General features: G+C 37.3%; 1 protein-coding gene across 1 annotated transcript in view; it reads right to left on the bottom strand.

Moving 5' to 3' along the window:
• LOC136039238 (transmembrane protein 201 homolog) overlaps window positions 1–18314 on the bottom strand; it is a 32732-nt gene that overhangs the window by 13539 nt on the left and 879 nt on the right. Inside the window, exons 2-4 of the mRNA XM_065722790.1 lie at window positions 9453–9567; window positions 6340–6554; window positions 3690–4014 (exon numbers count right to left, since the gene is read on the bottom strand). Coding sequence (XP_065578862.1) covers window positions 3690–4014; window positions 6340–6554; window positions 9453–9567 — 655 coding nt within the window. The remainder of the gene's footprint in view (window positions 1–3689; window positions 4015–6339; window positions 6555–9452; window positions 9568–18314) is intronic.

Genomic DNA, 18314 nt, shown 5'->3' with positions numbered 1-18314 from the left:
AAACGTAACAAAATGCATATAAAACAATTTTGGATAATTTTTTAAAGACATTTTATCCCCCCCCCCCCTGAACAAAAGTCTTGGATATAACCTTGAAGATAAACAATCACTTATTAGACGAACATTCTTTAACATCTAAAAACAAGTAGTTGACCTATGTCAATAAAACTTTAATGATTAAAAATTTCATCTGATTACCGGAAGTTTTTTTTTTCACCTGGCTCTAACACTTCCTTTAAAATGTAAAGGAAATTTTGGCCAAAAAGCGATTGTTTATCCTAAAAAAATGACAACAGTGCATGTGAGGAAAATAAAAATTAAGCGATCGAAAGGTGCACTAATTAGTTACTGATAATTATTAGTGATCACTTCAATTTTGCGCTTGTGTTTTTTTTATTTCCTCAAAACCTGCTTGTCGTTTGAACAAAAGTATGTCTATCGAATTTTCGCTTTGCTTCTCAAAACGGGAATTCAGGTAGCTAAACAAGCGACAATCAAGTAAATGAAAAATCAAAAAATACTAGGCTAAAGAGGTTTATATATATATATATATATATATATATATATATATATATATATATATATATATATATATATATATATATATTAGAACTGCAATGCAGGTGAGTAGACCGAAATACTCCATTATTGAGGTTGTTTTGATGAAAAGAAAAAAAAATATTTTAGATCTGACAAGTATACAGAATTCAACATGAAATGAAACTGTGTAAACGTTTTGCACGTTTGTCACTATTGTCTATTGCAGTGAGTATTGCCAATATAGGAGAAGGTATGGGCCTACTACGAGAGTTACCAAAATATCCCGTTTTGAGGCTGTTTTAATGAAAGAAAACGACTTTTATTTCAGGTCAGGTCTATTGGATTTAACAGGGACGGAATTTTTACGAACGTTTAGAGCATTTGTCACTATTGTCCATAGTTAATAATATAGTTTCAGTTCGGGAAAAGGTATAGACTAACTACTAAATACTCTGAAGGTATAGACTAAAAATTCGTCACTATTGTCCATATTGTCACTATTGTTCACAGTTAAGAATATAGTTTCAGTTCGGGAGAAGGTATAGTCTAACTACAGAAGTTATGCAAATTATAAAGGGTGTCTTTACCATAATTATCCATAATTTTTTACTGTCATGTCTAAGAATCTTATCTGACATTTTCAAATTTTTGATTGAAAATGATTTTTGAATTAAAAAAAAAGGGAATAGTTGTGGGAAAAGTCAAAGTCATGGCCAATTGTAGAAAAAAAGCCAAGACAGATTGTTCAATTAAGTGGGCAGCCCAGTCAAGGGTTAATTTTATCCCTTTGATTGCCGTTGTTACTGTCTGCCATTTATGCTACACCTTTCCGTGCATGTGTGTCCCTTCACAAATGCCAAACTAGAGTCGTACCTGTTGGAGGTTCTCGCTGGGGAACACACGCAGGTTGACTTAGTTGAAAATTTTCTTCTCATGGCTATCACTCGACAATGCTGAACTAGAGTCAACCCTCTCATGCTAATTCACGGTGGGTTGGGTTCAACCTGTTGGAGGTTCTCTCTCAGGTTAATTTCACGGTCGAGGAAGGGGGAAGCAGTATATTGACAAATTTGGCAATCTATTTACAACTGATTACCCCGCCAAAGAAATGAATATGAATGGAAATAAGAGTCCAATCCAAGGCCTACAAGGGCCTCCTGCAATCTGCCTCGTTAAGGAGGGAATCAGCTGGGCAATCTTCGACCACACATTAATCCAACTAATTCCCATTGCCCCCCTCCCCCTGATCCACCCTTTGGGAGCATCTTGAAAAACTTTTCCACAATTTATCGCACTAGTAAAAATATCAGATATGACCTTTAGGCGTGACAGCAACGATTTCTACTGATAAAAATTCATCACTATTGTCCATATTGTCACTATTGTCCGTAGTTAAGAATATAGTCTCAATTCGAGAGAAAGTATTTAGGCGTGACAGCAACGATTTTTACTGATAAAATTCGTCAATATTGTCCATATTGTCACTATTGTCCATAGTTAAGAATATAGTTTCGGTTCGGGAGAAGGTATAGACTAACTACAGAAGTTATGCAAATTATACAGGGTATCCTTACCAAAATACTCTGATTTTGAGTCTGTTTTAATTAAAGAAAACGGCTTCTATTTCAGATTTGGTTTGTTGCAATTAACACTAATTGAATTTTTACGAGTGTTTAGCTCATTTGCCACTATTGTCTGCTATTATGAATAGTTTCAGCTCAGGAGAAGGCATACACTACGAACAGAAGTTAGACAAATTATGCAGGTTACTTATACCAAAATAACCTGATTTTGACGCTGTTTTAATGAAAGAGAAGGAATAGGCCGACTACAGGAGTTACGCAAATGATGCAGTATTAAACTAAAATGCAAGTAAAACAGATCTTTCCACGAAAACCCACACATTTTTTTAACCTCAAGGATCTCCTAAGGGAGGTCTGCTGATAATCCCTCCCTCTAAGACTCTGGGTTGTGTGCATCTATACACTGAAGCCAGGAGCTTAATGGCGTCGTATATCCTTAAAAATAGCTAAAATAAGAAATGACCTTTCTGTTATTTTGTGGACAAATTGGCCATTTAGAAAGCACAAAGGCTAAGCTCTGTTCCAGTAGCGAGATAACCTTATCTTAGCGAATGGCTAGCCACTTTCAAAGGGAAAGAGTCATTGCAACAGCTCATATGAACTGAAAGCCTCCAATTCACAAAGCGAGTGGTGAGAGCATCTGGTCTGCAAATAGAGGAGCGATATTTTTTCAATCCAATGAAAAGTTCGAAACCTGATTTTCAGTGCATAATGGTCACTTGAAATATTCTATATCGATAAGCCACTTACTCAGAGCAACTCCCTAAAATAGGAATAATTTATCACATATAACTCGATTCCGTCACCTCCTTGGTTGTAATTCACCCAAAGACATGAGAAGTCATGTGAGCTGTCTAAATGGTCCGAAAAACGAAAAACCGCCCTAAGTGGGCTTCTTGCAATCCTGCTGATAAAGAATCACCGAAGCCAACTTTTCCAGCTCTGTCTGGACTGTAGATATATTTCAAGACCACCATTCAAGAATGGTGTACGAGGAGTGAGGTTCAATCCCACTTTCTAGAGCTATAACGATAGAAAGGTTGAGATGGCTAAGAGACGTTTTGCCAAAGATCATCCTTGTTGGTCAACTATGTAGGGCCAAACGAAAAGCAGGTCATCCCCGAATGAGGTGGGAGGATGTTGGAAGGAGATATTTGATAGAAATGAATTTCCTGAGAGGGTTCAAAGGGGGAGGCTTTGAATAGATTGGTAGGGAGGAGGAACATGCATAGCTGTTTTGGCCTCAGGTGGCTTGGTGCTGCAGTGACCGATTGGTCTACTAAACAGCAGAAACTAGACTCGGGCGCTCCTAATAAGCAGTGAAAGTTAAATGGGTCCACTGTATCCATAGATTACGCATTAATAGATGCACAAATTATGGCTTAACATTCATTTATTTAAGTCGTAAGCTGGATCCAAAAGCTGCCGATTTAGCAAAGAAGAAGACTCCACTCCCAAAGCCAGAGTCAGCCACATAGCTATGGCCATTTACTAAAGTGTTTGCTTTATTTTTTTTTATTACTTCATAAATTTATAACTGCTTTAACCTAAGATAGCGATGCTTACCAGCATATTCTCACGAACAGCTTCTAAAGTAGCCTGAATGGCCAAATCATCCAAAACCTGAGACTGAACAAAACAAGGTACATCCACACTTGCCAAAAGTGCGCCAACTACTCCAGAGCTGATAAAGAGTAAATTGGTAAGTCTTGGAGCAAGAAGAATAAACCTCAGAGATCTCTTCACTGGCTTTGACTGCTTAACTTCTGGAGTTTTTGTTCTATTTAGTGATGGGAAATTGTCTCTAAGCCATTTATCTTGTAAACTCAATTTGTCTTTAACTACCCTGTCACAAAATAGACAAAGGCGATATGTTGACTCCAGCCTAGTCCTGCAAAAGAGAATCATTTAGAACAGCTAACAATGAGCCAACTTAAAAATTATAAGGGTTGCTGTCCACGTTTTAAGAAGAAGTATCTTTAAATCCTCCCATTGGGGTTTTCCTATTTAACAGTACACAAGCTGGAATTTCATCTTCTTCTTTAAATTTTTATATTAATCTAGTTGCATAAAAACGAAGAGAACTATGGGAAGTGAAAGCTGGCATCTGCTTACAAAAATACCCAAAACAAAAAAAAGTTCAGAGTTAAGTAGTGGCAACGTAAAATTTATATTTTTGCACAAGGCCCATTCACAAGGAGATTCTACTAATGCCGAAATTTATGTAACACTAATTTCAGCCAATCAGAATTTTTAGAATAATTTTTCAGTCAAAAATAAAAAACGTAAGAAGAATCTGAATGGCCAAAATTACTGCTAGTTAAATGTCGCTATTAGTAGAATATCATTGTGAATAGAGCTACAGCACATCATCTTTGCCATCAATATTAATAGTTCAAATCTGATTTAAGGCCAAATGGTAATACTCCTAACAAGAAAGGAAGTAAAATCAATAAATTAAAATACCTATCTTGGCTTAGACGTTTTGCAAGGAGAGACCAGAATAATGTCTGAAAAGGTTTACAAGAAAAAAATAAAGTTTAAATTCAATATTAATATCCCAGAAACGTAGCTCTGTAGTATTTTCTTCTAAGCAGTGGTCTCAACTTTGGGAGCCTAAGGGACTAAAGCCTTTACTGAGGTGCAACATGGGCTGGGTGAGGTCCCCTCAAAACGAATATAAGAAGGAGGCTCCCCTCAAAACGAATATAACGAGACCCCCCTAAAAGAAAACATATATTCTATAGGATCCATAATCATTTACTGTCATGTCTAAAAAACGTATCTGGCATTTTCAAACTTAAGAAACAGTTTGTTAAGAGAATCAGTAGTGCAATCTTCAACTACACATTAATCCAACTAATTCACACTGACCTCCCCCCTGATCCATCCATTGAGAGCAGCTTGGAAAACTTTCCCCGATTTATCTCACTAGTAAAAATATCGGATATGGCGCGACAGCAACGATTTCTACCAATAAAAATTCCCAAGTTAAGTGAAAAATAATAAGTAACATCCATCTGTAGAAAAACTGAAATTGTTCTTTTTGCTGTTCTCTGAATATGCATTCCCAGCAGAAGAAAAAGAAGCTTGTCCCATAACAATATCAGACAAAAAATTAGGTAGAGGTTAGAATTAGATAGGGAAATGCAGATCTGTGAGGGACTGCATATATCATGAGCTGTGTCAATGACCAGCATATATGCACTGAACTGGAAAATGATTTATTTGATGCTGAAAATATTTCGGGAGAATTGGTGCAGTGATGTAAAATTAGTAGAATGTCTTCTGTTCCCAATTCTCTTACCTTAGATCTTAGATCCGCCTGTGCCGCCAGAGGCACTCGGGGCATCCCCGTGAATTCGACAATCTTTTCTGAATTGGGCAGCTGCATATATGTCTTTCCAATCGTGTTGAAGAGAAGCATGGATGCTGCACAGATCAGGCTGATATGTTCGACGCAAAGTGTTCCGAGGTCTTCCCCGTCTTCGACTTTCGTCTGGGTGCGAATGTAAAGTGGCTTTTGGGATCTGAGTGTCCTGCACTCGGAGAACATGGCCCAAGTATCTCCCATCTCTATTTCTTTTTATTGTTTATGATATAGATTTTTAAACCTTGTGACAAACATAGTCTTTTTTTTTGCATGTACACTTGCTTAGTTTTAAGTTCAAATTATCTTCAAAAATAAAGTTGACAGTCTTGGTGAGATGCAGCTAGCCAATAATTGATTTGAAATAATGTGATGCTACAGATGCTATACAGTGGTTAACAGAATAGTTTCCCTGGAGAGGAGCAATCAGCTCTGTCAGTAGGTTTTTAGATACTCTTAATAGAGCATGCATTTTTTTTTTCTAAAGACAAGGAGCTACATCTCATTACAGAGATTTTATGCAGTCAGTAGCTATCATCAGAAGGTGACGAATTTGATGCATAATTCATAAGTATAACCTTACTCACAGCTCGAGTAAGGTTAGACGAGCTGTCTTACTCACAGCTCGAGGATTGAGTTTGGGCTTTCACTTCAGGAAGTTTTTTTCAGGAGGGTGGGGGTAAGGGGACTTCAAATCTTGAGTGCAAGGGGTAGACTATTTTCTCTCCAGTCTTTACAAACCAGCTGTAATTCAACAGGTTTTTTGGCTAGTCTCCAAGTAAAACTGAATGTGTCAATGGTGCCCTATGCAGCTATGTTTTCAAAATATTTCTAATAAAATTTTACCTGAATTCTTCAAGCTCGCCATCATAGTTTTTTGGATTCATAGGTGCAAAAGAAGAGAGTTGATACAATTTCAGCTCTTGATTTCGGTTGCACGAGTAGCATAAATCATTATAAGAATTTCCTGATCCACGTTTTGATTCATTATTTTGGGGAAAAGCTGGGGGATTGAGGGATTCATCATACATCTCAGGGATTTCCTTGTCGTAATTACCATCCTATAAGACAAAAGCAACTTACGGTAAAAAGTATAGCTATACGGTATGAAAAAAAGTCAACACTGTTGTCTAGTAATGAACTGTTTATTCAACAATTCATTCCAAAGGAACATTTGGATTGTAAAGATCATTGTAGGCTACTCATTGAGAACTCGGGAAATAAAATATTTTGAGAGAAAAATTGAGAGGCTCATTATACATCTTAGAAACAGGAATTATCTAAAGAGAAGTCATTGTGGCCTTACTTCTGAAAATAAGATGTTAATATATAGTTAACTATTTTAATGTTGAAAACAAAAGTCTTGCCCTTATTTCCAATGTATTTGGCCCTTGTGCATTTCCAGTATTTTTGTTGAGATCATAAAAAATTCTTCTCTTTGAAAATTGATAAGTTTTTGTATTTACCAGTTGAACATCAGTTGCATTGTGGTAAATGTCCAGTAGAGCTTGTGCAAGAACGTTACAAGTGAGGATTCAGGGAAGTGTAGGGTATATCTAGAGGGTTATCTTAGGTGCACATGTCCTCTACCCTCTTCCCAGAAGGTCAAAAGTTGCACTAATTACAGGGGTGGGAAGGGGAAAAAAGCCAATGGTGGAATCCAAATTTTGGTAGTGCTGGTTTCAGGCCCTGAGTTTACAGAGCTCTACATTCTTTTTGACAAGAAACAGCTGGTTTCGTATAAACATCCTCTAAGGCTATTGATGGCACACAGAGCGTCAACAATTGTTAATGTTTCAGACTCCAGGAATTTTTCTCGGGGACAGATAGCAAGCCTGTCACCCAGCCTTCAGCAGGTGGGATCACACCCAATATCCTGTATTGCTAAGAAGAGATATATCTACTACGTTGTTTCTGTGTAGGAGCATAGAAAAGACACTAAAAGATGGCCAACTTTTATTTGCCCCATGACAAACATGCTACCATCTCACAATCCTGTGCAGGAGCATCTATTTGACTGATCCATCACATTAGGCATTAAATCAACTTAACACTTACACCCTTCTTTCAAATATCCTCAGTTAAATGTTGCAATGGTTTTTCAAAGCGTTTAGTTTGAAAATGCTAATTTACCTATTTTGACCAAGAGCCAAGACAAGAACTTATTTTTGTCTTGAATCTTTTTGTGTGAATTTACATTATGAGAATAGACTTTTCCTGGAAGATGAGCAATTAGCATCTTTGTTAAAAACTCTGGATTTTGTGAATCTAGACAAACAGAAAGGACTTATAATTTAGGTTTGATTTAGACCTCTCCTTGATTTATAGTTGCTGGGTCAACAGCTGTAACAGATATTGGAATAAGCTTTATTTTTTATGTTCTTAGATTATGTTTATTAATTTTGAACAGCTAAACTGAGCACAAGAATTATAAATGTTAAGCAAAAGCTTACTACATTCTAAATAAATCAATAAGAACATCTAGACTAGACAAATAAATAAATAAAAATGCTAGATTCTAGGTTGTTCATGCAAAATCTGTTAACTGAATCTATTAAAATAAAAACAGTCAAAACCTAAAATATTGGAATTCACCAGAAAGTAAAAAAACTAGAGGCAACAAAACAAAGCTTGCATATATTGAAAAATTGGCTGCCTTGCCTGTATTCTTACCCTAGAAGTGAAAAGTATGTATCAAATATTAAACATTCTTCCACTGGATCTTTTCCCTTCTTTCCATTTGGTTGTTTATATTATAAAACAAGTTCAATGTCTTTTGCTTTTTTTTTCTGGATGATAATCAGATATTATATGCTAATAGACCTATGGCAGCTTTGGAGTTCGTCAGGCTTTAATAAAATCTAAAAAGTCCTGTATTTCATTATGACATTTTCCAAGACCACACAGACATGTTTACCTGTTAAGGATCCCCCTCTCTTAGCAACAGCTCTTCCTTCAGTTAATATTGTTTTTAGGGATCTGGTATGTGGAAGAGAATTAACCGCATGTAGTTCACCCTTCCAATGATAAAAAAACAATGTGTTAGGTCCTCCTTTCCATTTATAAGAGGTTTGTTCTCATCTGTCTCTCTGCCTCTTTTAGCTATTCTCCCCCTTCTAGCCATACCTCTTCCTCCAGCAGCAAATGTATTTTTAGTCCTTGTTTGTGGAGGAGCATTACTCAAACATATTCCATCTTTCCAATCAAAAACTTTTAGACAGGGACCTGGTGGGTCATTTTTTTCACTTATACAAAGGTCAATCTTATTTATTTTAAGGAATTATTAATATTTAATGAGTCAGAGGTTATAAGTCTGTGATTACTTATGCAAGACATCAACTCTTGCTGACACTGCATCTTCAGCTGCACAAAGCCGAGTAGTGAACAAGATGGGACTAAATCTGTACAAAGCCTCCATACAACTCAGGGTATGAAGGACTTCTCATTCTCCTGTTGTGAGTTGGCTTCAGTACTGGTAGAACACATACTTGTCATGATGCAATAACAATTCCAATGATTTAAATAAATTATGAATTGTGACAAGGAACATTGGACCATCCAAAGAAAAATATCACACTGACATCTTGACTGACAAATCCAAACGGTTTGGTATTGGTCTCATTAGAAGCTTAGAAAAAAAACATTTCCCAGGGATGCTTCTGTAATGAAAATCGAGAGATATATAATTCATTTATTCATGTAGGAAGGATTAGATATGTCAACAGGAAGTAGAACTCATAATGAATAAGGAAGCTTTAAAGTCGCATTTAGGTTGGGAAGGTGTTTAAAATATACTATTTAGTGGCAAAATTCAGGGGAGATGAGCCCAGGACATTGCCAGATAAAATCAGGCTTAACAAGCAGAACATCTGTTTTTGTCAATAGTGTTGCTCTGTAAAACCAAGAAAAAAAAATGAAGAGCACATAAAAAAAAAATTCATACAATAAAATAAAATTACCACAGAGAATCCATTATACTGTCCACATGAGGGACATGTAAACTGTTTCTTTTCTGATCTTTTTAGAACCACTAATGAATGGCAAAACCAGCACTGCTGCTTTGTCTTCATGAAACTAAAAAGGAAAAGTAGAAATAAATACAACATCAATTCATACTGATAAAAAGTTTGGAAGAATATGAGTTTGGAAGAGATAAATCTTTGAACTAAGATAATGACAATAGAGGCCCATAACATTAAACAAACATTTCTCTGAAATGTGGGCATTTCAAAGCATTAACAAATATACCTCTACTCTAGTATATATTTTTTAGAGGAATTTTCTACATACAGCTCTGGGTACTTGTTTGGATGGCAGAAGATCAAACAACAAGCTGTACAAAAAATGTGACTTGACCCAGTTGTCTAAGGGTATAACAAAAGAAAGGTTCAGATGGTTAGATCATGCCAAGTAAGATCATTTATTCTCAAAGCATGCTGCCCACAACTGGAAAATTATTCAAGCTGAAACAGTGATTGCACCCACATTAAAATAAAGTCAATTAAAATCAAGTAGTTTTAGGCATCAAGCCATGGTTAATTGTAGAAAAAAGCCAAGATAGATAGTCAAGAGCGAGTAAGAGGTAAATCTGGCATAAGCCTGTTTTAAGATTGTATAAAATGATGTAATTTCATTTGTTGCAAAATAATTATCTATCTTCTATCCATACATCATTCCTAGGGCAGAACCAAGGTAGATAGTCATAGAACTAAAGGATGAAAGATTAGATTGATTTTAGGTTGCCATTGCCATTTAAGCCCAGTCTTGACAAGGAATAGAATCACAAGTCATGGAAATATGAGTAAGGCTTCCCATCCCATTCAATTGACCCACTGTTGGCAACCTCATTATAAGTGTTTTGCTGGGAGGCTGATACTGCTTGTAATACCCAACCATCTTGCATACTTTATTTGAAGTTGCTCTATCTGAAGATTGGTCCTTTTTAAAGGTCATCAAAGGTCAGGACCCTCTAGAGCAGTGGTTCTCAACCAGGGTCCACATGGACCCTAGGGGTCCATGTAATATTTTTGAGGGTGCACAGGCAAAACACGACAAATTGGGAGTCCACAGTGATATTTGGGGGTCCATGAAGAAAACCAACTCAGAACACCCTTTATTTTTAAAATTTCAATTTCTACTGTAATTTACTGTTCACTTTATATTGTGTTCACTGTGTGATACACTTAGTTGCAAAGGAAAAGAGTGCATGTCTGTATGATGCCCTTACTATTGTAATAAAAGTAGTTAACCATATTAAATCAAATTCTCTCTGAGACCACCTTTTTTTGAATTCTCTAAGCAAAACAGAGAAAAGTTTGGGCAGCTTGTATTAAATACAGAGGTGAGATGGCTATCAAAGGGGAATTGTCTTAAGCGTTTAATTGCACTTTGTGATTCTATTGTTTCCTTTCTTGCTGACACACAACTTGGAGCAAAACTGCTTGCAAATAAGTGTGATGTGTTTTACTTATCAGATATATTTGAAAAATTTAATCCACTTGAAAAACAGGTCCAAGAAACAATTCTGATCTAATATCTAGTAAAAGCCTGTTTTAAGATTGTATAAAAATGATGTCATTTCATTTGTTGCAAGATAAGTATCTATCTTCTATCCATACATCATTCCTAGTTGCAGAACTAAGGTCTGACAACAGCTCCAAGGAAACAATTCTGATCTGATATCTAGTAGAAGCCCATTTTAAGATTGTATAAAAATGATGTCATTTCATTTGTTGCAAGATAAATAAGTTGCAAGTGCTATTGCTTAAATTGTTGCAAGTGCTATTGCTACTTTTTCTAAGGAAACTACAGCTGTACAAGAATAATATCAGGTGTTGTGCATTTGAAGAGATTCCTCATTTGGCCTGTGTTAATGGTGATTTGCAAGATGAAGATCTTGCATTATATTGTGAATATTGGAAAATATACATGAAGATGAATGGAAAAATGACAAATGGAAAAAATGGACAAATGGAAAAACACAGCATGTAAGCCTATATAAAAAGGTACTATCCAATCTCTCTATAAATACAAATATTTTTGCCATCTAGTTGGATAATTTGGCAATCTCTATAGCAATCTTTAAATTTTTCAACTAGTTCACAAGAAAATTTGCCCCAGAAAACTATTCCTTTTCCAACTAGTTGACCACTAGTCAACTAGTCAACTATAAATTTGAACCCTGGATATATATGTATTAAATTGTGAGATAAAACTGTTTTTCTTTGTTTTTTGCATTTTCCCAGGTCTTGTGATACCCTAGGTTTTGATTTAAGAGACCTACCTCAGTGCTGTGATTGATATATTTAGACTTTTGGGCAATTCATTTTATTTTCAATTCTCCAGGGAATTGCACATCTTCCCGTTTTTCCTTTTTTGCCTTTACAGTGTTGCCGGTCCAAATTTGTGAAGTATCTGTTTATTTTTTTATAAAGCCACAGACTACGTAAGCTGAATCGTTTATTTTCTGCATTTGGGGAAACCTGTGCAGAAGAGAGCGATAACAAACACGAAGAGCCGTATTGGTACCGGCGGGATATTCATCCCGCCGAAAAAAGGATCCGACAATTGTCTTGCCTGCAATATTGCATTAGAAAATGATTCTTATGCCATTCTTTGTGATGGGTGTGACAAGTAGATATGTGCCGAGTGTCTAGACATACCTGAACCTGAATATCTGCTTGTCACTAAAATCTCCTGACGTGTAGATATTTGTATCAAGTGCCCAGCATGTAAATATGGATTAACATCTGTTAACACTCAAAATCCAAGTGTTGAGAATATTGTACATGTTACAATAAATAGCATGAAAAACGAGATCTTTGACAAAATCCCATCTCAAGCAGCCTTTCAAGAAATTGTCCAAGCATCTTTAAAAGACTTGGAAACATCACTAAAAGCTGAAATCTCACAAACTGTTGGTGAGATAAAATCAAAAGTGTCAGCACTAGAAACCTGGGTGTCTGAAAAATGCTCACTCTCTGAAATGCGTTCCGAAGTCCAGACAGTAGTTCTTCAAGAGACAACAAGCATCAAAGCCAATCTCACCCAGCATCTTGATAGTGAGATCCAGCGCCACTTTTCTGAAGAAAGGGACAGACAACGTAGAGCCCTTAACATTGTTGCGTTTGGGATCCCTCTGCAACCCAATGACCAACTATTCATCAAATCTTATATTGATCAAAAGTATAAGCTCAGAGACGTTCACATCAATAATGTGAGAAGACTTCCAATCCCTACTAATTCTCTGCCATCTGCACGCCCTCCTCCTGTCCTTTTTACTGTCCCAAGCCTGGACATCAAAAGGTCAATCATCAACCACTCCCGCGAGCTCCACGAGGATATACAATTTCGTGGTGATGCATCCAAGACAGAGAGAAACAGGAGGAAGGCTTTAGTTGAGGAGTTGAAAAGAAGAATAAGCTCAGGTGAGCCCAACCTCATGATCTTCAAGGGCCAAATCGTTCCAAAAAACGAGGCTGCTCATTGCAGTTGGGAAGCGCCACCCCGGTCCCCTCCAAAGCAATCCACAATGGAAACCTAGTTATATCATCGCATCCTCATGTAAATAGTTTTTTTTTCCCCAGTGCTTCGTTTTGATAAATCGTCAGTTGATATTTCTTGTGAAGCTTCATCCAATCCTTCTCCAAATATTTCCCATGTCGATTTAAGAGCTATTTCTGCTAATGTTAATTCAAATGTTATATCTAATAATTCACTCGTGTCATGTCAGAATTCAGCAGATTCAAGTTTTTCAAGTACTATTGTAACTGCGGAGGCTTCCCAGGAAGAAGAAGAAGATTTGAGCTTTGTTTCTGCTGAGGAAGAAAGTGACTCTGGTGAAAATAACAACAGACAAACCATACTGGACAGAAGCCAACCAGAACCAGCAACCGTAAGTTCTGACTTTAGTGTATGTGTTACTAATGTTGACCAGTTGCCCAACAAAATTGATGAACTAAAAACCCTAATTGACTCAAAAAAGTTTGATGTGGTCTTACAGACTGAAGTCTGCCCTAAAAACAGTAGTAACAAACTTCATAATTCCCATGTGAAAATCCCAGGTTACTGAGTTCTCTCAAATCTGTCGTCCCAAGGTTGCAAAAGAGGAACACTAGCCCTCGCTAAAGCAGGATACAATATAAAGATAATTGATGTTCCTCTCCTTTGCCTTTGCCTCTCCTTTTCAATCAAAGTTTGCTTTGATTGATGTGTGCCAGGGAGCCATGAGTCAGAGACAGTCAGAATCGGATGCATCTACAGAAGTCCCTCAGCCCCATCCCAAGTTGTAACCAAACAAGCAATAGCAGAAATAATATGCACACTAAATTCGAACCTCAAAGGACATCTGCTTATTGCCGGTGATTTCAACCTTCCATCTATAAACTGGATAAACGGTTTTGGATGTGGTGCCACTCCAACCAAACAAGACAAGCAACAGCCTTTCCTAAATTGCCTCAGTGAATTGTCCCTACACCAGATAGTTGACCAACCAACTAGATACAGATTGTTTCAGCACCCAACAACACTTGACCTGGTTATCTTGAATGACAAAAGCTTAGTTCAAAGTATTGATTACTCACCACCCCTTGGTAAAAGCGATCACCTAACTATAGAGCTCATGCTGAAAGTGAAGGTACTTAAGAACAAGCTAGTCAAAAAAGTGTTTGTCGACTACATTGCTATTCGAAATGAATTATCCACTACAGACTGGCCGAATGTACTAAGTGGCACAGTTGACAAACAATGGACCAAATTCAAGGGTGTTTTGCTGAAAGCTCAGGATGCCCACACAAAGACCAGTTTCAAACCAAAACCTAGATCCCTCCCCTACATGACAAAAGACATCAAAAGAGAAATAAACAGGAAAAAGTTCAGGCAGTCAGGAGACCTGCAGCAACACACAAAATTCACCAAGGCACGAAACAAGCTGAGAAACCTCACCAGAAAACTCTACGAAAATCTGGAGTCCAATCTTGCCAAAGAAAGTAAGACAAATCCTAAAAAATTCTGGAATTATGTCTCTAGCAAGAACCACTCCCGTCGAACTATCTCCAGACTGGTGAAACCCTGTGGCACTACTGTAACCAACATAACTGATGTAGCAAACGAACTAAATAGGCACTTTGCTTCAGTTTTCACTTGTGAACCGGAAGGCCCCCTGCCAAACTGCCTGGGCTATGAAGCCCCCACAATGATGGAGCAAGTCAGCATCAACCCCTCCAACATCCTCAAACGGCTTCAAAATCTTGACACAAATAAATCGGCTGGACCAGATCACTCACACCCAAGACTGCTGAAGGAACTGGCAACCATCATCGCAGGACCACTGTCTGACCTATTCCAAAAGTCTATTAATGCCAAATCTGTCCCATCTGATTGGAAAACTGCTTTTGTGACCCCAATATTCAAAAAAGGCAGCAGACTTAAAGCAGAAAACTACAGACCTATAAGTCTCACATCAGTAGTTGCAAAAATCCTTGAAAGAGTGGTCAATGATGCAATACTGGAACATCTGAAAGTCAACAATATCCTATCCCCTAATCAGCATGGGTTTCAACCAGGAAAGTCAGTTGAAACAAACTTACTGGAAACATATGACATCATTACAGATTTGCTTGACAAAGGATTGCCAGTGGACCTAGTTTTACTAGACTTTGCTAAGGCCTTTGATAAAGTCCCACACAAAAGGCTAAGAGAAAAGCTTACTGCTGCCCAGTTACACCCCAACCTGGTTGATTGGCTTATGGACTTCCTGTCAGGACGAACCCAGAGAGTCAGGCTATTTGGTGTTGGAGGTGAAAAGGTCTTTTCTGAGCCCTGTGATGTCATCAGTGGAGTACCGCAGGGAACTGTTCTTGGTCCTACACTGTTCAACATCTACATCAATGATATATTCAGCGAGGTGGAAAACAACTTGTCTCTCTATGCTGACGACTCAAAGCTATTTGGAGCAGTGAATGTAAAATCCCTGCAAACAGATGTCCAGAAAATCCAGCTGTGGGCAGACAAATGGCTCTTATTGTTCAATATAAGCAAGTGCAGCATGCTACACTTTGGATCCTCAAACCCATGCGTCCAATACCATATGCATGAACATGCCTCCAACTCCAATTCACCCATCAAGACCAGCACAGAGGAACGCGACCTTGGGGTCATTGTTGACAGCCTTCTCAAGTTCCATGCCAACACCATCAAGAGCGTGTCCCAGGCCAACACAAACTTAGGTCTGATCAAAAGAACAGTTACCAGCAGATCCCCACTAGTTTTCCTGAAACTTTACAAGGCACTAGTCAGACCCGTTTTGGATTTTGGCATGTGCGCTGCCTTCCCAACATACAAAGGAGATGTCAGGCTAATTGAGGGAGTCCAGAGGAGAGCAACCAAGGACATCACAAACCTTGGAGACAAACCTTATCAAGATCATTTACGGGCTCTCAACCTCCCTACCCTCGTGTGCAGGTGCAACCATAGCGACATGATGATGACCCGCAAATTGCTGAACTCATCATATGCCAAGATCCTGCCCATCCACACAGGCCCCCCACAGTGCACCAGAGGACACTCAAAGAAGCTCTTCAAGCAGTCAGTAAGAACCAGGGCCAGAAAAAGTTTCTTCACCAACAGAGTTGTCAACCCCTGGAATGAACTGTGTGAAGCAACAGTCTCAGCCCCCACCCCCAAAGCATTCAAGAAGGCACTGGATAAAGAGTGGGCCACAAAAGACTGGAAGTATGAGTGGGACATTCCGTCCTGCTCATACCTGCTATGAGACATCACCAATTCAACTCAGGAGCATTCAACAGATCTACAGATCTTAATTTGCTCCGAAGTGCAAATTAAGGTAATTAAGGTAACACTTTCTTTCCAACTTGCTAGAAACAAACATTGCCCCAGAAACACTTCCATTAACCATCTAGTTGGCAAGTAACTTTTCCCCAGAAAAAATTTTATTAACCAACTAGTTGATGAAAAACTTTTCCCCAGAAAACTATTCCTTTTCCAACTAGTTGACCACTAATTCCTCCCCAGCAACACTTTCTTTCCAACTAGCTAGAAACAAACATTGCCCCAGAAACACTTCCATTAACCATCCAGTTGGCAAGTAACTTTTCCCCAGAAAAATTTTTATTAACCACCTATCAATTTTATACTTGTATTCTTGATTTAAGTAAAACCTCCCAAACAATAGAGAATTTCAAACAACTTTACATCATGTTAATTACATCTCTCAGACTTCTAACCCTCATTTCTGGGGAAAAGTTACTTGCCAACTGGATGGTTAATGGAAGTGTTTCTGGGGCAATGTTTGTTTCTAGCTAGTTGGAAAGAAAATGTTGTCTGGGTGAAATTACTTGCCAACTAGTTGGAAAGTAAGTCTGGCCTGGGAGAAATTACTTGCCAACTAGTTGGAAGGTGAATATTTTTCAGGGGCAAATTTTTTTTGTCAACTAGTTGACAAATTTCATTATTGTTGGGATTATAGGCCTATAGCAAAGCTGATTATTAAGGCTGTAACATTAAACTAGGCTTGTAAAAATTTTAAATGATGGTCTTTTCTCTATCTTGAAAAGTAGTTGAGCTTGCTAAATTATTTTCTTAGGGATGGATCTAGGGTTCAACAATGGCATCAATTGAGTGGGAATTCCCCCAGAATTTGAAATATACTTCAGGTTTTTTTTTTAATTAGAATTTATCTATTTTGGGACATCCTTCAAAGAAACAAAAACAACCCCCTAGATTTTAGAACTGCACTTAGCAAGGGTAAAATAAGTTGTGGTCACTAAAAACTTTGACAATCTTACATATTTTACCATTATTAATTTGTAAAAAAAAAAATATGATCCAGACATTTAACATTGAATACACCAAAAAAGACCCATCCTTTAGACACACTAAAGGTTAGATAGTAATGAAAAAGCTTCAATTACAACTTTTAAGAGTAAGCCTCATGGCTTCTAGAAATTTAACCATACCTCCTGAAGCAGGTCAAAATCTTGAAAATGAGCTTCTAGTGTAGGTAATTTGTAAAAAAAAAAGAGTATCAAAACTGAGATAAAAACATTCTTACATACAGAAAAGAAACAGACAGATGAATAAAGCAACATATAGCATTTATGCTAATAAAATGCAAAACAGAAAAGTTCACTAGATGGTTAACAAAAGAGATTCTGCAGCATTGTTGTTTGCAAACTAGATAGTTAACAGAATTGTTTCTGGGGCAACAACTTTTTCCAGCTAGTTGGAAAAGGAAATATTTTTTTGGGTCAAAGTTTTTCATCAGCTAGGTGGTTAATAAAAACATTTCTGGGGAAGAGTTACTTGCCAACTAGATGGTTAATAAAAGTGTTTCTGTGGCAATGTTTGTCTCTAGCTAGTTGGAAAGACAGTGTTTCTGGGGAAAAATTACTTGCCAACTAGTTAGAAAAGGAATAGTTTTCTGGGGCAAATTTTCTTGTGAACTAGCTGACAAATTTGAGTATTGCTATAGAGATTGTCAAATTATCCAACTAGATGGCAAAAATATTTGTATTTATAGGGAGATTGGATAGTACCTTTTTATATAGGCTTACATGCTATTTTTTTTTCCATTAGTCAAACGGTGTACATCCACTTGGGTTGGAGACCTACCTGGGATGGATATACCAATATGGGTTTCAAATTCCTTTTGAAGTTAATGTTGACAAAATAGACAAATCTTTGCATGAGCCCCTCAATGAAAGACAAAGTGATGAAATAATGCATGCAAAATTCAAAGATGAAAAGTACAATATATGGAAAACAAATGATGTATAATAAATGATGGATAATAAATAAGTTTT

Source organism: Artemia franciscana, chromosome 19, assembly GCF_032884065.1.
Source record: "Artemia franciscana chromosome 19, ASM3288406v1, whole genome shotgun sequence".
Lineage (NCBI taxonomy): Eukaryota > Metazoa > Arthropoda > Branchiopoda > Anostraca > Artemiidae > Artemia > Artemia franciscana.
This window is presented reverse-complemented; position numbering and strand designations above follow the sequence as displayed.